The sequence below is a fragment of the Melospiza georgiana genome, chromosome 1, assembly GCF_028018845.1.
Source record: "Melospiza georgiana isolate bMelGeo1 chromosome 1, bMelGeo1.pri, whole genome shotgun sequence".
Lineage (NCBI taxonomy): Eukaryota > Metazoa > Chordata > Aves > Passeriformes > Passerellidae > Melospiza > Melospiza georgiana.
Genome location: NC_080430.1, coordinates 96,603,800 through 96,624,571, shown reverse-complemented (window position 1 = coordinate 96,624,571; position 20,772 = coordinate 96,603,800). Strand labels below are relative to the sequence as shown.

General features: G+C 38.9%; 1 protein-coding gene across 1 annotated transcript in view; it reads left to right on the top strand.

Annotated features, from left to right (window-relative positions):
• Nucleotides 1–20,518, top strand: part of ZNF407 (zinc finger protein 407) — a 332,666-nt gene extending 312,148 nt beyond the window's left edge. Inside the window, exon 9 of the mRNA XM_058028941.1 lies at nt 18,009–20,518. Within this exon, the coding sequence (XP_057884924.1) occupies nt 18,009–19,360 (1,352 nt within the window). The 3' untranslated portion in view covers nt 19,361–20,518. The remainder of the gene's footprint in view (nt 1–18,008) is intronic.
• Nucleotides 20,519–20,772: the final 254 nt, after the last annotated feature.

The window sequence follows — 20,772 nt, the reverse complement described above, 5'->3', positions numbered from 1 at the left end:
TTCCAGTCTTAACATTAAAAATCAGTCACCATCAGGATTCACTGGAAAAATCAGCTATCACTTTGTCCTCTGAATCTCTCCGATGTTATCACAGAGTTATGGTCCCACTACACATGCACCATTTGGTGGTGGTGTATTTTGGTGTTTAAACCTGTGTTCAGCCACAATAGTTTTCCAATGAATGAAGGCCAAAATATTATTTTTTTATATCATGCAATCAGCCGTTTCAAAATACATACCATCCCAATACGAAACTGCTTTTCTGTAGGCAGGCTTCAAAACACCATTATAAATTATGAACAGCAGCTCTGAACCCAGCTCAGGATAGCCTCTCATAAGTCACAGGTGTGACATCACGGAGCACTGTAATTAATGGATGTTATGCCACTCCCTTGACTTATGAGTTTTACAGAGGCTTTTAATTACTTTTGAGTTTAAGCCATTCTGGCAGAATTTTGAAGAAACTCCAATGGCAGCCTCTTCTGAATGAAGCTGTTCTAGAGACATTTGGAAAAGGAGGCACTCTGGCGGCTGAAGGAAAATGTCTCAGCCGTTCTTCCCGCCTGGTAGTCTGGAGGGAGGTTAAAGGAAGATGCTTCTGCTGACTGCTGCAGGCACTTCGTTACTGTGTTCCTTTCCTGCATCGGGGGAGGAGCTGTGAAATTTGTGGTCAAATCCACACACCATATCAAATAAAAGAGGGAAAAATATCTGAAAAGCCAAGAATGTCTTGAAGAGTTATCATGGTGTCATCAACCTGATTTTGGGTATAGCAGGTCCATTGTTTCTATGTGAACACAGTCTTCATGCAACTGGTAAGGAAGAAATGTCATCATTTTTCACCTATCAAGAATGAATTATAAATTATCACCGGTTAATCAGCATTTAAAACATTACTTTTGTTTCAGTGCCAAAATCCAATATCAGAAGGGCTTCACCCCCTCATACACATACACACCAGAATGCACATATCACGTTATTGAGTTAACTCAGGTGTAAAGCTTTGTTCTCTAAACAGCTGAAGCTTCATGTCATTGTTTATGTGCACAAAACACACATATTTCTCCATATGTTGGCACCATATTGGTGTTATCACCATAACATTCCCTCCTCTTCAGATGATCTTTTGTTATAACATTTGTTTTTGTGAGGCAAATAAAATATAGTAAATGTAAACCAATTATTTAACCAAATTACTTTGATCGTGGGAAACTGACAATTAGTGTTACAGCTTCTCAGCAGTGAAATCCACACAATAGAGGAGACTGTGATATTCTGTACTGCAGTGTAAGTCGGTGTAGTGCATTCATTTTGTGTAGCAAGCTGTGAGAGAGGAGGAGAGAAGTGCGGGAGATGAGCAAAGTCCGTCTTGATGAACTGTTATTCTGTATCTGTGCTGTGTTCTGTGCGTTGTTTAGTTTTTCTGCGTTTGCTTGTTAATATATTGGGACAGCTCTTCACAGCAACCTTCACGACTTCTGTCAACACCTAAAGCATATACACGTGGGTACGAGATGATCAGCTAATTACTCAAGGAGTTAGAGACTTGCCAAAGTACCGTTTGTCATTTTGATTTCTAGTAAATACTGATAGCAGGTTAGTTTGGTTACCTATAACCACTATCCACTTCAACAGTCTTATCTTTTGCACATGAATTGGAGGGAAAGTATTGAAATCATATGCAGGGGTATACCCAGAGGATCTGGGTTTATTCTGAAGCCTTGAATGCATCAGCCCTTCCATGAAATAGCTGTGAGTTAGGAGGGCATTGTCATGCAAATGGGGCCACCAAACATACCACTTTGCTTCAAAATTGAAGCATTTGCTCTGCAGAGACAAGTAGCTTTTAAAACTGGAGCAGGGTTTTCTGAGCTAAGTGGGCAACCCTATCTATCCTCTGAGATCTACTTTCTAAAATAAGTACCTGTACATGGAGTCCTAATTCCACATCTGAGTGCTCAGATTGGCACTTACCACATATCCATACATCTCTGTCACCATTTAACCAGGACAATCTCATTCCGATGCAGATTAAGGTGATCCTTTATCCTTGAGTATTGTCCTTCTCCCACAATCATACAATAAAAAAACACCAGAAGATGCACATAGTACTGTGAAGTTGAGGTTGATCTGGTATTCAGCAATTCTTTAAGGCAAGGTCTCATGATACATTGCTTCAACCAGTACAATTTTAATTAATGCTACAGCATCTTCTCAGCAGCCTTCAAAAATTTAGCCAGTAGGTCATGAGGGAAAAACAAGTGCTCACCTGCCTCACAGTTCACAGAAAATACCTGTAATCAGAAACTGTTTCAGTCTAGTTTTGGGACCAACTTCAGAAATGGTAAGAAAATGTGACATATGATTTTCACTCTCTCTGTAACAAAATGAGCACATCCCAAATGCTACTTTTGGCTGTGCTTATGTGAAGGGGTGTGGAAAGAGCAGTAGAGTTAAACATAGTGACTCAGGATAAGGTAGCTTTTTACCAGCATCCTAATACCCATTAGAAGCCAGACTGGATTTCAGAGCACTGGCATTAAATGATAAACAGAATCCAGATTTTTGTTTTTGTTTTAATCCAAAATTGTATTAATTGCTTTGTGACTCAATGGGAATTTTGTCCATCTCCTGAATGTGGACACAATTTTATTCCTAATCTCTGACCCGTATTGTTCCATGTGTTGTTCTGTGTTCCATGGAGGTGACAAAGCTGTAAGTGCAAATAATGGGTCCATCATAGTAATAGAAGTACTTGATCTGCTGGCCAAGTAAGGATTTCTAGAAGGTCATGGAAACAGTGGTTACTGGGTAACTGCAATGCTGAAACAGTCAGGCTTCTCCAATCCCTCATGGCCCAGTGGCACTGTCAGTGTGGTGCTGCACGATGCCTCAGCAATGGCTAATGGTTTCTGTACATGCAGGTTTGGGTATCAAATTATCTTAAGGACTTTCACAGCTTGTTAAGCCTTTTCAGTCATGTATGTTTGTCCTCAGAAACAGGAGCTTTCTTGGGATGACTGGCTAAAGTTATGGAGAGAGTTGCTTTCAAGTTGAGTTTCTGGTTTTTGCAGCACATTTAGATGGTACCTCAACTCTAGGGACCAAATTAACCTCAAACCATCCCAACATATAGTTCTTTAAATATTTGGGTTCAGATTCTTAATGTTGGTGTGAACGGATTCATAAAAGAAGAAGAAAGGATGTTAGGAAAGAGCTATTGCAGTTGCCCTTCTTTTTTATTGTTGTTGTTGTGTGTTAGCTACATTATCTTCCAACCTCTTTTTGAGCAGTTATTTAAGTAAAACTTGGTGTTACATTTCCTTTTATTACAAATGCTATTTATACACAAATTGGAGCAGATCATGATGCAGCAAAGAACTTTTTATACTGCATAGATTGTGCAGCAAAATTGTGCTTTATCAGCATTACATGCCTCAGTGAGGAATGTTTTGCTGTTTTAAATCTCATCATTATGAGAAGAATTTATTATCTGGATACAAAGATTTTACTGGAAACCATTGAGCTAGGCTGTTGTCGTCTAACTGAAAATGAAATCATGCTCATGATAATTAGACAGGGGGATTAATGAAAAACCCACACTATATCTACTGTTTACATACAACCTCAGAGATCTACTTTATCAGTTAGAACATGGTCACATTTATTTTTACTTCCTTGCCATGGGACTGTCCCAGAAATTTTGGGCAATCCTTTGCCCTTCTGCACGTAAACTCCTTGTCTACAAACGCGATGCAAGGTGAGGATGGTTGAGGTTTTGTGGAGACGAAGCACAAGGTGTGACAGGCCCATCTGTGCCAGCTTTATGAAGCACAAGTGCCCAGTATGACCATCCTTGCCTTGTGTTCACACGACAGCGCTCAGGCCAAGCGTTTGTGAGCGCTGCTGGTGGAGTCTGCAAACCTCGGTTTGTCTGACTGCTTCCTCTCCTGTGCTGCTGGTTCTCACTTGCACTGCAAGCCTCCCTGCCCCCACAGTTTCCTCCCTTTACCCAGCCCTTTTCCCCAGATGAATCTGAGGTAGAACCTCCTAGCAATTTTCCAAGGTTTTGGGCTCAAAGACTAAACTAATTTATTTTTGAATTGCAGATCAAACATAAACTGCAAAGAAGCATTTAATCAGTTAGGAGAAACAAGGGTATGGCTTGTTTAAGTCCCAGAATCCATAAACCTGTAATGATTTTATTATATTGGTGTCAGTTTTCATTATTTTCATAAATGGGTGTTCCCTGCTTAATGCATGATATTTGCATCTGATGAACCAACGAGTTTAAACATGGTTTGTTTTAATGCTTTGTGAATTTGCATCCAAATTCATCAGAAGTAATTCTATTTGAAATCACACAGGGCTAAACACAGTGGTTGTAAATCCATTTGAATTGAGATGCCAGAATCAGCCCATTAATCTACAAATCTGCAATATAATTTTAGTATGGTTGGTGGGATTTGGGTCTGTTTTTTCGTGATGAGGCTGTGGGGATATACCAAGTGCATGTGTGGGAGGGGAAGTGTTTGAGGAGGTTGTGATAAATTGACCAAGTGGGAGTATATCTTTGTTATGGAAACTGGTCTGTGAAAGGAACATATGAAAGGCCAGGGACCACGGTTTGAGCGTGTCTGTCACTGCCACTTGAGGTAGTGGCACCAGGAGAAAGCAAGTCTGTCAAATAAGCAGATTCCCATATATTTAGCATGATTGAGATTGGCATCAGCACCTTCCATTCTGTCTTCAGAGTGTCAGAGTTCACCCAGAGCTTGAGGTAGTGCTATAGCCTGCATTTAGTATTTGAAATCCTCTTGCTAAACACTCTGTTACCTTGGATTTTTCTGTGGTTTATTGTTAAAAAGGGAATTAATAAATGCAGCAAGGTTCACCTCCAACAGAAATGGGCTGTTTTTGGAAGGAGTGGAGAGGGCTGTACTATAGCAAGCAGTGCTTCATTTCTTGAAAGCTGTAGAAGAAATCTGTATTTCTTTCAGAGAAAATGGAGAATTAGTTTAATTTCTGTGCTCTTAAATAGACTGAAATGTCTGGAATTAAGATGTTTGTTTAAGCTAATAGTTACCAGATTTGAAGATGAATATATCATTGTCTGCAAGTGCAAAAGAATGTATGTATGAGAGGGATTACTCTCGAAAAAAATGTTTATCATTTTCCACACTACACATACTTTTTAAATGTAACAATGAAATTTTGGAGAAAACTATTTAAATAAAGTAAATAATACATGTTAAAAATGTGAACATGCTTAGTTATCCTTAATGTACATGTGCCTTTTTAAAGGAAGGTATTCATTCATTTACTTTTACAGGTGATGATTCAAAATGGAATTCAGCCGATATTTTTGAAAATATTAATGTAATTACTTTGCTTAGTTATAATCAAGCTGAATTCAGTTTGAGAGGTATGTGTTTGGCTAAGTGATATTTTGCTAAGTTTGTGTCTGCCTTCCTCTGGGAGCTAGCTGTCCTGGTTTGGCACTTGTGAAGCTGTAATTCAGGAATCTATGTCCCTGTTTTGAATGGCTTGGACTAGAGCTAATAGGGTCCAGCTTAGAAAAGCATTTAGACCTGTGCTTAGCATTAGCTCTGTGCTTAATTCCCAAAAGTCTAACTACAGGCCCCTTCTTCTGCACTTGCAAGAATTGCGATGAGTAGGAAGTCTGCCATCTGACATCTGTGAAATGAGCTGGTAGACTTGAGTCTTTTTCATAATGAACCAGTTTCCATCTCATAAAATTCTGTAATTGCAGATGGTATCAGTGGACACCTATGACAATCTCAGCAGAGATTGCAGCCCGGCATTCCTCATTATAGGATACATGGACACTGAACTCCTCTCTGCTCATGAATGTGGGGTTGAGTCATTGACAGGGCATTATCAGGAAAATTGCAGTGATGTGACTAGAGCTTCCCGGTGGGTAAATGGAGTACCTCAACTCTTGGAGTTGACAATAGGCTCTCCTAAGAAATGATAATGCAGTGATTAAGATTTAAAACTGGGACTCAGCACATCTTGGAATTCTTGTGTGACCCTGGCAACACACTTCTTATTGTTTTCCACTTTTCTGCCTGAAAAGTTAGTATAATGCTTTTTCCATTTTTATGGTGTTTTTTAGTGATAAATATGTTTCCAATTGCTGAGCAATTCACAAGATACAGTTTTAGATAGATGCCATTAGATTTTAAGTCTGTTCTGTTCAGTTTGCATTTGCATGCTCTTGTGCCCAGCACTAGTGGAAAGCAGGCCAATTTTATTTTGCTTCCTAATTCTGCATTGAAGAAATCAGCTTTATGCAAAGACACCTAAAAATCTTTCATAAAATTCACTCTATTGTTAGAGGCCCTAGAAAAAATAACATGTGAAAGAAGAAAAACATTAATTTTGGATTTCTTTTAGCTTGTTTTTTTAGGCACTGATATAATTTTTTGTTCTGTGTAAGTTTTCATATGTGCATTTTCTTTTTATAAAGAAAATAATATCATTCAAATATCTTCAGAGTCTTTTTGTTTCAGTAGAATCACTTGAATAATGTTTCAAAGGTAATTGGAGACACAATGAAAGAAATGGTGAACTTCAGTGGGTTTTGGAGCACTGGAACATATCCCAAAAGTTATGGCTACAGAATGTGTAAGGCCTACTTATGACTTGCAGCAGCTTTTTAACCTGTGATCCCATGGGCTGCTCCCAAGCTCTGTAATCTGCACAGATTTGAAATAACAAACCACAACGAGTCCTGGCAATTGGTCTGTTCCATGCCAGAACTTAAAAACTCTGAGCTCACTAAACTAAGGTAGCTGGAAAAACAGTAAGAAATACTTTTTAAAGAGGTAGCTAAAATAACCTTTTAACAAAAGTGTCAGCAGGAGCTGTTAGTTTCTTAGTAGTTTTGAAAATCAGATCTTCCAGGTATCTTGCTTCAGTCTTCTGGGTTTTGTTTTTTGTTTGGGGTTTTTTGGTTTTTTGTTTTTTGTGGGGTGGTTGTTTTTTTTTTTGGTGGGGATGTTGTCTGGTCTCCATTTTGTCAAATATCCCAAGCTTTACTGCTTTCATAGGAATGATCATGAATTCCTCTGAAATTTTGTCTACTGTACAAAAAAATGTGAACTAAGTTCCAGCAATAGTACAAGTGCTTGGCTTCATTTGTGCTATGGCTAAGGGTGCTGTACCAGGTCCCAAGTATGATGGCATTCACAGCAGAATGATGGCATTCACTGCAGCCTGCACCATGCTACAGACAGGTGAACCATGGTGTTTTCAACCACTTGGCATCTTTTAGTTGACATGTTTTTAAGCACTACTTGCCTTCGGTTGGAGACAGACATAGATAATAAAACTTTGAACAAGTGCTTTCAGAGTTGAGAACTAAGTGGCATTTTAAAATATTTTAGATAAATATGCTCATTATTTAATTTTAAAATAGTCACTCTTTTCCTAGTCAAAGTTGTGTCTCAGGAAGGAAAAATATTAAAAGAGCTAAAGAGATGACCTGACAGAGTGGCAGGGGTTGTTTACTAGTCCATATTTGACTTGGATTCATACTTCATATGATTGACAGTCATTGCAAGTTCTTTGGGTTTTAAGACTTAAGGCACCACAGTCCTGAGTGAACTTTAGTTCAGAATGGAGATGTTTACAAAAGTTATCTGAGTAGCTCCTGCAGAATCCTGTGCTGCTTTTCACTGAGTTGTTCTGGAATAGTATGGATTTGCAGTATAAATGGTGATGAGCTGGGTTAAGTCATACTCTTAACTACTGTATACTCTATTTATTCCATCTGGGAGCTTCATCACCCTGGCACCTGAAAGTGGATGAGGCAGCTGAATTGACTTTCCATTTCTCACCATGTCTAACCATCTTCCTGCAGTATGACATGAACATTCTAGTGTTTCATCAAAATAAGATTATGCTTATCGAATAGGGACAAAAATTTTCCTCCCTCTCCAGCATTTGTAGATTATGTAGCCAGAATATCTGCACTTAAACTTTCGATATTTCCATTCAAGTCGGACTTCTAATAGTTCTTGTTTCACTATTCTGAATATTCTTTAGTCAAGATCTCTCTTCTAGAAAGATCAATAATTTAGTTGTATCTGTACCAGAACAATGTGCAGCAGACATACTTTTAAATGTGCGATTAAAAATTGCTTTGGCCTGTTTTCTTTTCCTGTTTTACATTTCATAAACTCATATGTAATTTGATGAACATTGTCATTCTTTAAATTTCTTCAGCATTACAGTTCTCTAGGGACTTGTCTCTCATTGAATATAATTTTTGCTTATTTACTTTCTCCACTTTCTCCACTCCATGCTAGTATGCAGTAGCACAAGTTTGGTGTTACATTATTATTTTCTTATTTACTTATGCTACATCCTGGTTTTCTTTGTCTTGATGTTAACGCTTCCAGTTTGGTATTAGCTCACTGTGCCATCCAAAAGCTGTTGATTTCTACTTGTAGTTAAGCAACAATTTAAGTAGCCTTGTCAGCAGGGTAGTTATTCAGCTCTTGAGCACACAACTTTGCAGCCAAGTGCAAGCAACACGGTAAGGAGGTTCTGAGCCCTCGGGAAAGCTGCAGTTCAACAGTTTACTTTGCATTTCCCATGCAGCCCAGGCACATAGACCATCTTGCAGTTCCTGCACCAACAGTGTTCAGCAACAGCCCAGAAAGTAGCAGCTTTGGTACCTTCTGTCTTGCTTTACCTACATCCTGCCTTGTGCTTTCTAACATGGGAAGTGGAAGACAGTTCATTTAAGTGCTACTCTATCAGTAGCACTGAAAATATATTTCTGTCAGCAGAAGGGTCAATTACACGAACAGCTCCTCCTTTGAAGATATTTTGGAAACATCCTGCTTCCATCCTTCACCGGGGTGAATCATGAAAAGAAGACTTTGTAATGAACTTGACCCTTGAAAGTGATATAAAATTTACCCATCTCTCCAGCCTCTATATACCCATCTATCCAACCTCCCAGAGCCAGCAAGTACCCCTGCTTCATGCTTTCTAAGTAATCCCAGCATTACTGCCAGGCCTGTGACACACTGAGGTGAAAAATCAGCATGTTTTCTGACACTCATAACTTTGGCCATGGTAAGCCTTGATGCTGTCAAGTGCCTCAGGAGGAGTGAGGGGCAGCAAAGAGGAAGGCCTGTGCATTGAAACTGTCCCACCTATAACCAGCCCTATTCCTTCCTCCTCATATGTTGTCATCTTGCTCTGAAACTGACTTTTGGAGTGGGAAGTCTGATGTCAGAAGTTTAGGAACTGCCTTCATAATTAACTCACCTTCATCTTAAGCCAGGTACCACTGTGGAGACAGCTGTACTCAGGGCTGATCCTGTGTTGTGGTTGCACATGTAAGGTTGAAGCGTCTGATCGTGTTGGGATTTTCTCCAAAACACAGCCTGGCATGACCTACAGCTTTCAGACTAAATTACTGTAGTGCTCCTTTTGAGCTGTAGGTCTATTGTGAAAATACATAAGCATTACTTGCCACTGGCATTACTCTTGATGTTGTAAAAGCCAAGAAACAGATCTTTCTCCACTGAAAACCTGTAAAGTGAAAACCATAAAAGCCTCTTTCCTTGTTTTCTTCTGAAACTGGTTGTAATGCTCTCTTCATTGCACTCTGCCAGACTCTACAGCTTAAATAAATGTGTCCCTCCTCCAGTTTTCTTTCCTGTGTTCCCAAGCAGGTGAGAGACTAAAAGGAAAATATCAACTGTATGTCAGTGCCTAGATAAAAAGCTGCAAAATTAAGTTATGAAGCTTGCCTTTTTTAGCAAAATCTCATATTGAGCCAGTATAGCTCCTTCCTCATGGCAGATTATTGCTTCTATTCATGCAAATCAGGAATCATTCCAGTATGCTTTTGATGAAGTCCACAAAAGAGAGCACGCTCATCTCCTCCAATGTTTTGGACATTGAAACAGAGTATTTTTTTGCAAGTAAGATAATGCATTAATTGCTTCACTTAAAGCACTAGCTTTTGATATAAGCCATCCCTTAGACTCCTGATACTTTGCATGCTGGGCAGTCTTGTCCTTGAAGTTACTGTAGTGCGCAATGATCAGAACTTAGCACTGATGTTTTGTTAGCATTTACCAGCAGTGTCTTGGCAGAGGGTGACCTCCTGTACTGTCTCTAAACATTTTCAATTTACGGACTCAAGAATTTTTGCTGCCTTTGCCTCTCATTCTTTTGAGGAGGTCAGCCCTTTATGAATTTGCCACAAGAAAGAAGTTCAGAATACCCTATATACTTAAACAGCTTAATAGGAATAGAGCCGCAATGAACGCACGACATACAATTCATTTTAATATTTATAGAAGAAATTCATGTTGTTTTAAGTGTACACAAGCAGCTGCTGTCATTTGGCTATGAGCAGATGTTAGACCTCCGAAAGCTTCACTGATAATTAAAATACTAACAGTTAGTGTTTTACCCCAGCTGCAGGTTCTGTTTACTGTAAATTTGATTTTAATGGTGCCTCTGTGCAGTTATTGAATAGTGGTTTGTTTTCTACTATACATGCAAAAGTGTCTACAATGAAGACAAATGGTTATTTCCCATAATTTACTCTGGAAAGATATGAATATAGCTGTAACGTAGTTGAATTTATAAATGAAATACAGATATGACTATCACATTTGAAATGGTAGTTTCTGCTGTCTTCACTAACAAAAAGAACTAGGGAAGCTTGCTATTTGTAGTTATTCCCAAGCATTCCTCCTAAAAACTGCTGTGCTTTTTAAATGGGTTGAGATGTGCCCTCAAGCAAAGAACAGGTGCTCCTTTTTACTGAAAGGGTGCATAAATCAGAATAGATAAATACAGAGAATCATGATACTCATAGTTGATAGGTATGCTGAAGAATATAATTTCTGCTTGATCATTTAATAGCATGATGTTTTATTTTGGGTATCCCTTACAAGTGTCTGTTCTCTTTTTTTCATATATGTACATCAAACGTTAGGGAAGGCCAGCCATTTTCAGAATTGTTAATCCCAAGGGCCTGATTATGCAAACACAATGCATAATGCAAGCAACCATGTTTAGTCCCTTTGAGACTATTGAGGCTAACTATGGCAGTAAGCACTACGCTTGATAAATAAATGTTTATAAAACCAAGATCTGAATGTATATATTCTTGAAAAACAAAAACTTCTGCTGAGATAACAATGACAAAAAGGTTTTTTCCCCTTTTTTTGACAAAGTCGTTAGTGTTTGGGACTAGACCTATTTCAGAAATCCAGAGCATTTTCCCTATGAGCAGAGCTTGGGGATTTTTTCCCCTCATTTTTCTCATTTTAGTGTATTATTTTTCATATTATATTATGTGTTCTGTCTGCCTAGGAAGCAGAAATCTCTGGTTTGACCAAGCGCAACCAGAACCCCTTGAAATTGGGATTCTGATTTAGAAGTGCTAAAAATGCGCTCTCCATTTGCACTGCAGGGGATAAAACAGAAAGAGTGCATCCGAGTATCATCAATGTCAGTTGTTCCCAAACTGAGGGCCGGAGTAGTCTTTGAAGCTGGACTGCCAAGAAATGTCCAGACTGGCTATCCTCATCTCAGGCTGCTAAATTGCACTGTAAGACATAGCTGAAATACTCCAGATGCATTCCTGATGCTGCTTGCCCGTGTAGGTAATTGCTGCATATGCCACAGAGAGGCTTTTGCTCACACATCAGAGTTGAGAGGAGCAGCCTGCATGGTGGCAAACAGGTAAAGAGAAAAGTGGTTTGCAAGTAAACCAGTTACTCTGCAGGTTAGGCAGCTGTAAATTCTGCAGTTAACACTGTACATGTTTGCCACAATCAGTGGGAGTTTTGGTATGTGTATTTTTTATTTGCATTCCGTCTGTAACACTGGGCTCTATAACATTCATTTTTGACCTTGAGTGCAGGAAAAGACAAACTGAAATTTTTCCTAGAGAAGGCTTTTTCCCAAAGGTTAATTAGACACTGAAGGGAAACTAAACCAAACCAAACAAACTGCCTAAATACCCTAACTGAACAGCTTGGCTATTTAATTTGGTGGTTGTCTTTTTCTTTTGTGTCTTTTTGTGGCCGTTGACATAGTTCTGTGAAATGTGGGAGGTAAAAATAGCAAGCAGGAAATTTCAGTCTGTTTTTCAAAAGAAAAAATATTACAAGAGTACTTTCACATTTTAGAAAGCTAAAGGACATCTCCTGCTTTTTAAGATACCTGAAATGTTAAAACTTCATCCTTTATTTAAGCACTTCTTAGAAGACCTTGAAGTTTCCAAACATGATTGAGTGGTTAAGGACAAAACTAGAAGCTAAGGCTGTTTTGAGTTTCAACATTGAAATATGACATTACTGGATTTTTAAGTATAAAATAAACTATGAATGTTATTTGGGATTTTTTTGGTTGGGTTTTTTTTTTCCAGTAATCATATATTGAAAGGGGGGGAAATTAAGCCTTGTCGTATTGGTTTCTCTTGAGATTTACGTAATTTGTGTCAATGGTGGAATTTTTTTATGTCTTTCAGGGAGATGGTAAAGTTCCCTATAGGTATACTTATTTGTATTGCTTTACAAATGTTTGCTGCCTTTGTGGACATAATAGCTGTAACAGGGCCATTTTGGGTTGCTGATTTATTTCACTTCTCGGTTTGACCCATCATATTTTCTTTCCTTCAGCAGAAGACATGAATGAGCCTTCACAATCTCTTATTTAGTAGCTTAACTAGCTGGTTTAAAAAATGCTGACCCATACCTTGCTTGCACATAAAAGCCTTGCAAATGATAAAGAATAGTTTGCACTATGGTCTAGGAACAGAGATCTGGAAAATGCATCTTATTATTATGGCCTTTGAAAATCAGGGAAATCCCAAATTATGACACAGTTCCCACAGACTGTACTTAATTAATTGAAGTAGAGGTAGATCATTACTAAAATAGTTGAATGAAAACAGAGCAGAAACTTGTAACTTGATGAAGACATAAGTTATATTACTTTATGAATTGGAAAAGTGGGCTTACTGTACCATTCAAAATATTGTATTGCTGCCATATAGACAATAACTTTTAAAATAAGAAAATCAGTAGCTTGTTCAAGTGATGTTGGACATAAGGCAATTTTAAAAAATATTTTAAATTCCTTACAGGTTGCATTTAATCGAAGGAAAAGATGTTTCTTTGCATTCACATTATTTAATATTTGTTGCATTTTGTCAGATACGAAATGTTTGTTTTTGTCAATAAATAGTATACCTAATGACCAAAGTATGAAAAATTAGGGGGTTGCTGAATAGGGGACTATAAATCAGGCCTCCTAGAACTTTTACAGAAAGGGAAAAATAGCTGTTTTAAGCTAGCTGTGTAAATGCAGATCATTTCCGTCGTCATAATAGATTCTTTCATTTATGACTTACTGCTTTGTCCTAAAGGTGCTCCTTGTGAAGGATGTCCTCAGCCCAGCCTCACCACACACAGCCGCTTGCTGCAAGTTTTGGGGAAGGATTAGAATTCTAAAGAGGCTGCTGGCTGAGAGCAAGGTGGTGCTTTACATATAATATTAGCCCAGGCTTTCCTCACGCGTTGTGCGTTTCTTTCTGAGACAAGTCTCCTTAATGCCATCTTTATCTGCTACACGATGCATGAAATCTACTTTCTGTTTTAGAACTGCAGCTGACCCCCGACCCCACGAGTGGCGCCACAATGTGACCTTTCTATTGTCATCAGCTTTCATTCTCCTGAAAATTCTATGAATTTTTATTACAAGTTTTTTTAAACCAAGCTGAGGCTTCAACAAATTACTTGACACAGATGAGATGAAGTTGTTGAAGTAGTGTTAGATAAGTTTTACAGCCAGCATGTGTGCTGCTGAACAGTACAAAGCCAGTGTCCTACAATGTCATACACCAGTAACTGCTGAGCCTACTATTGGATAAATACATCATTTTATGGAACATTGATTGTTCTATAAACCCAATGGAGTATTATGCTCTATGATCAAACCATTTAGATTGTGTGTAGAGCACAGAAAATGCCATATTCAGGATGGTACTAAAAGTGCCATTTGTGTATTTTATGGATGTCATTACGGGGGAAACTTCTCTCTGTAGGCCCTGTTTACTGCAAAATTTTTTAGTCTGTAATGACATTTTTCATTCACAACGTATGCCTTCAAGAGAGGGGGCCCTTGTTTTATTTGTTTCATTCGAGTTTACTGCACAGATCCTGTACATTTTAATTAAATGTAAGCTTAACAAAAGAATAAGGTATTTATTCTGCAGGGAACAAATGATGACAGTAACAAAAGAATAAAACAGACACACAAAAGGAAGTCAGGTATTGAGTAAGAGAGAGGGGAAATGGTACTATGCCCTATTTCTAGTTTCCCAGACACACATTAAACATCAAAGCATTTCTTTTAGCCCTATTTCAGGAGTTTGTGGTCTCAGAGAATTAAAATAACCTGTGAATATGGATTTAATGTCTAAAATGTCCTGACATTTTCAAATAAAAAACTAACAGTCACTCAGGACTCCAACTGATAAATAATGGCTCTGCTGAAATGACAGACTTCTTGGAAAGAAACCAATTCTCTGATCATTGCACCCCTAGATATGAAACACCTCCTTACAAATTGTCTGAATATGAGCTCTTGTATCATTATATTTTGTCATTTTAATGCCTATTTGTGTATCTTTTTAATTTGCAATGACATGCAATCAGCAACAAGTCCACTTTTCCCAATATTAATGTGGGCTTGTATTGCAGCTTATGTTTGCCGTGTCAGTCAGCACTTACCCCTTCTCTTTAACTGTTAACAGGGGGTGAGAGGCAGGCTGGGTTTACTGGGACAGCGTGGTTTGTTGCTACATACAGTCCAATAATGTGACATGTTCCTTAAATGCATAAAAATTCCTACAAGTATTGTGTTGGATTCCAGTGCTTCATTTTGAGAATAGCAGCTAAGCCTCAAAATCTGTTGTTTTCTAAATATCTTCCCTACTTGGCTTTTCACTGTTGAAACAAAAGAAAACCAGTAAAATCTGCAACTCATATTTACCATGAAAAATCACTAAAATTGAAGTTGATGTTCCCAGTAAATTCTTGGTCATAGTCCAGTTAAAATTTAAAGTTACAGTAGATTCACATTAGTTTAAATGACACTTGAACTTCTACACAGCTCAACATTAATTCATTATAGTTGAAATGGAAGAATCTTCAGTGGGTGAATCTTTTACAATCTGATTGAGGCTGTTACATTTTATAGGAGCCATTTTTCAAAGCAGTACTGACAGCACTCGAAGTTATTAAATTGCTGAATCAAAAGATGGACCTGCAATCGCATTTATGAACTGTGATGGAATAGCTGGGGTTGCACTGAGCTGAGGTTAAGATGTTGGTGTAGTTAAGCTTCATCACACCCCTTAGTGACAGCAGTATTTACCCATGTAGTTTACTTTAATGGTCAGGAAGTGGCTTAACTCACCTCTGGATTCAAATAGATTAAGTAAGCAGTCAGAATGGCATAATTATCAGTGCTGCGAGGGATTCACCGGATAGCTCTTCACCCAGGAGACTTCCCATTCAATTGCACAGTAAAGACTGGAGTTGCATAGATTCACTGGCATGGCATTTATTTCAGGAGATGAAAACAGGGTGAATTTCCTCTTTCTTTCTCTTCCCCACACCAGAGCTTCTCCTCAATACACTGATGCTGGGTCCTGTATGTAAATGATTATGATCTTTGGAGAAAGATGTCATGATTTTAGTGTATGTGCATATGAAAATTATCACTGTAGAGTTATTTTGATTTTGAAATCCAGTGGAAAATGCATGATTTGTGGAGTTATTTTGATTTTGTGCCACATCATTGCCAGGCTCCTCTTTTACCTTGTCAACAAAGCAAGATTCCTGAGAGAATTAATTACTTATACTCTATTACAAAATGTGGAGGATAATTGTCATTTTATGTTGATTTTCCCTTCCTACTTTTCTGCTCTTTTGGGGGTCATGTGAATGTCAGTGCCTACAGAGAGCACAGGAAAAGTGGAAATAAGAACCAATTGTATACCACAGTAAGCTTACTTCTTGCTTATACCTGACAAAGTGTACTTCAGTTGCACGGGCTAGATTTTTATGCAGCATCACCTGTAAACACTCTAATTGTTTAAATTGTTAATTTTCTATTCCAAAGAAAAGAAAAAACCTGCCTTGCAAACTGGGAATAAGGAAGTTGTATGGCATCAGTTTAGACTTGTGAAGGTGATTTGCAGCCTTTCAGCTTGACAAAATTACTTCTTTGTGCTTCACAGTACAGTTCTCTACCAGAAGCTCTGTAATTGAAAAAAGGATGGATGGATGGATGGATGGATGGATGGATGGATGGATGGATGGATAGATAGATAGATAGATAGATAGATAGATAGATAGCAGTGTAAGGCCTCGGTCTTTTAATTATTGATGTTATTTTGGAATTTTAGCTTGATATGCACCTTAACATAGCAAGTTGCTAGAGTCTGCAAGGCGCCAAGTATTCAGTCTTGGAGTAAGTCAGCTCCTACATGTGAACTTTACCTTTAAGCAAATGAGTCTGTTTTTTAGAGCCCATTTTAATTCTCTGTGGGATCAGGGTCTGACAGCTCTATGCTTTGAAATGAAAGAGCCCCCTTAGACCAGCTTTAGTATAATTTTCTTGGTCTCTTGAGTTCAATGAAGCACATTGTTCACTACAACTGGCTTGGAAAGTACAGTGCTAGCCTGAAATTTCACTTTAAGTGTTGCTTTTTTTTCTTGCCTCTTTTTATGCCAAGCAAGCCATGGCATATCTATTTGTGTCAGTGGTAAGAAGCTACACCTGTTATTCCAGAGATGTGATTTCAGTTTGTGTAGGTGAATTTAAACTGGAGTGTGGATATGGGCAGTTTCAGCAGCATGGACTTAATCAGCCTTCCCAAGGCCCATCTGCCATTAGACCCTCACCTTGTTTGCAATGTCCAGCACCCACTCTTCTCTCTGTGTGCACGGGTTGTGTCCCACAGCTTGCTCCCAGCACATGGAGGAGCTTCCTGGGTGCTTCTGGAGGGCACTGCCATGGGGAGACAGGGAGGGATAAAGCTGTCATTCTGTGGACATTCACAAAGCTGGCCACAGGGTCCTCTCCTTTATGTCTTCCCACAAATATGTAGGCCATGCTTGGAGAGTGATGGCCTTGAGTTTGTACAGCCTTGGGCTCCATTTGCCTTGCTGAAGCTTTATTGTTAGTGGTGAGAATTGAGAAGGAAACCTTCAATGACACAAAACCAAACTGGGCGGCACAGCAAGCAGCTGGAATATGGAGGTTACAGGTATTATAGTTTGTTAATTGATTTAGTGCAGAAATAATTAAGATATGTAATTGGGGCTTCTCTGGGTTAGATTTTATATCCTACTTAGGGTAAGAAAACTACCAAGTGTTTTCACCAGGTAACTGGGTGAGTGACTGAGTCAGTCACATGAGCCAGAGAAGATGCTGGATGGAAAAGGAAGGGGGAGACAATGGCATCGAAATGACAGCATGGCAATGACCTCACAATCAATAGCAGGGTATTAAGAAAATCAGCCACAGTTTCTCACATCAAGTTATGTTTAATGTAATATACAATCCAAAAATTCATTGCTGAAATACCGAAGTATCACCAATAGGTTCTTCTGTAAAAGATGTGGCTTTTAACTGTATACTGTATTTATCTGGGCTTTTTTTAATATGGAATATTTTTGAAAACACATTTAAATTGTTAATAAGCTGCAGCATTGTTACACTCAGCAATTATTTCAACCTGTAAATATGTTATTTGGAAAACATGCAAATTGGTTTTGTTCATTTGCTCATTTTATCTGTGTTTTCTGTCAATGAAATCTAAAAATTGTCAGGGAATTTTTTTCCATTGAAGCTACAATTTGTTAAAGTAATGAACTGATACTTGCCATGATACCACGTTAACAGCATATTTTGTCTTGCAGGCATTGTGTCCAAGTCCTATGAGTGCCGACTGAAGGGGCAAGGAGCAACCTTTGTGGAAACCACGAGCCCTTTTACCGCGGCAGCGCTGGGAGAGGTTTCTCCAGTGAAGGAGAAGGCCTTTCAGGGCAGCAGGAGACAGCCCCAGTCCCCTGAGGAAGTTCAGCAGTTCATTATTATTCAAGGATACGACGGCGACTTCGCCATCGACGCCTCGGTGGAAGAGACGGCCGCGGCCACCCTGCAGACGCTGGCGATGGCGGGGCAGATGGCCAGGGTGGTGCACATCACGGAGGATGGGCAAGTCATAGCCACAAACCAGAACGGCTCCCACGTGAGCAGTGTGGTTCCTGAGCAGATCCTGACAGAGCAGTTGGCAGATGGTGCCACACAGGTGGTGGTGGTTGAAGGAGCAGGAGCTGACATGGAGGAGGCCGTTCAAATCGACGCGGTTCCTGACTCCAGCAGCACGGTGCTGCAGCAGATAATGCGACAGGAAGTTTTAGATGCTTCTGAGGCTACAGTCCATCCTCCAGAGTCTTCCTCAGCATTAGATGCCCTGCTTTGTGCCGTGACTGAGCTGGGTGAAGCGGAAAACAAATCCGAACTCCTTGACAGATGCAGGTCTGGTCACAAAGACTTCTTGCAAATGCCAAACCCAGAGATGCCCAGCATTCCCAGCGATGCAGAGGGACAAGAAATACAAATGTTCCACGAAGTTCAGGAGACTCAGGAAGATACCAAATCTATGGAAGTAGTGACACGGGTCATGCACCCATCGGCTATAATTGCATCTCAGGAGAGAGCTCAGGCTGCCTTCAAGAACGTGGTGCAAGGAGTGTTGCAGTTTGCTGTGTGTGACACAGCTGCGGCCGACCAGCTCATGAAAGAAGGTGTCACCCAGGTCATTGTAAATGAGGAGGGGACTGTGCATATGGTAGCTGGAGAAGGTTCTCAGATAATAATGCAGGAAGCTGGTAGCCACACGCTCAGCGTGCAGAGTGAACACATGGATTTAGTGGAGTCAGATGGGCAAATTTCCCAGATCATTGTCAGTGAAGAATTAGCTCAAGCCATGGCTCAGGGTTCTGATGGTGACTTCTCTGAAGGTGCAACACACTACATCGTCACAGAATTGCCACCAGACATGCAGGATGAGCCTGGTGTGTACTCACACGCTGTGATAGAGACAGCTGGATCCCAAGACATTCTGCAGACTGGTACTGCTATAAAAGCAGAAGCTGTAGCCCCTGATAGAGCAAGAGAACAGTTAACAGGCATGGTCATTTATACAGAGGGTGGCTCACAAGTAATTCAGGGCCAGAGAGATTATAACAAAGTACAGGAAGCATGAAGAGCTTCACTCGTAGGCTGGGTGCAGAGCAGAGCTGGATATTACCAGAATCATGGAGGCACTGTATTCCTGGAGTGCTTTCTGTAAAGCCTTCTCAGTAGAACTTCCTCCAAACCAGAGGAGTTCACTGAAGAGGATAATACAGTTTTGTTACAATAGCTCCAAGAACTATTATATGTGATTATTATACAACAAGCATACTAGGGTACAAAACAGGATAAAAAGCCTCCCGCCCGAAGTAGAAATTGTTCTGTTGAATGCTTTCTTTGTTGATGTTTTTGTCTTAATGTTGTTTTATCTCAGGGTAATTCCCTGCCTTCTGTCATTTTTGTATAACATAATCACAGGAGTAAAATAATTGCACTTATATGTACATTTTGTGGACAGATAAATATGCAAAAAAATACAAACCCCAAAATAACAAGGTGAACAGGTAAGCATATATATGATATTCAGTGCCCTTCTTCATTTTAAAGTAGAACAGATGACATTTTGCTTTCCAAACTCTTACTTTAAAACATGCTTGGCTAAAAATATGTCATCAAAATATGGATTTTTTTTTGCATCTAAAATTAAAGTTTTCATAGTACTTTACTCTTTCATGGTAACACATTAGACTTTCCCTAAAGAAGAGCTCAAAAAAGTTACACTTCAGAAAATCCTTGATTATACATATTTGGGAAGAAGAACTTGATGCCTGTAACTTCCACTTAATTTTAGATGAGAGTCCTACATAAGAAATGTGCATTTTTTGAAAAAAATATTGTCACTGTCAGTGTTTTGCTTTTCTTATAACTAGTGCTTCATATAAATACCATTTTGCAGTTCATTTTGTGAGCTACGTCTCAAATGTTAGGAGGATTTTTAAAGAAAATTCTGACATTGACATTAACAAGTAGGGGGAAACAAAAGGTGATCTTGTATTTCTTGCTTAGTCCAGAATGTCAGTTATTTACTTGTGGATATACTGCAATTGTTCAATGCAAGTTCATGTTGAAAATATTTGTTTCATGATAAAACTGCTTCTGTTTCTTTAGAAAAATTGTAAAATATAAACTGGCAAGGTTTGGGGATTTTTTTTTGTCTTTCAAATAAAATGTTAGCATTAAAATGAAGCATCATGATTTTTAATATTAAACAATAAACAGAACTGGCATTCAGCAGGAGCAAACGAATGCTATCTGTTATGTCTGTGCATTTTCTCTTTTCTCTTTTCCTTTCTCTAGCTTGCTAGATAGATAAAGATAAAAGAATCTAATTTCTGAAGTGTGCCTCATGCATGCTTAATATAATTGTGTAACTGTTTAGGGTATAAGCCATGCTGACTCTAGAGATAACTGGGTTTCCTATCATGTTTAATATCTTAAAATTATCAACTGTAAGAAAGTTGGGGTGGGGTAAAACAATAGTTC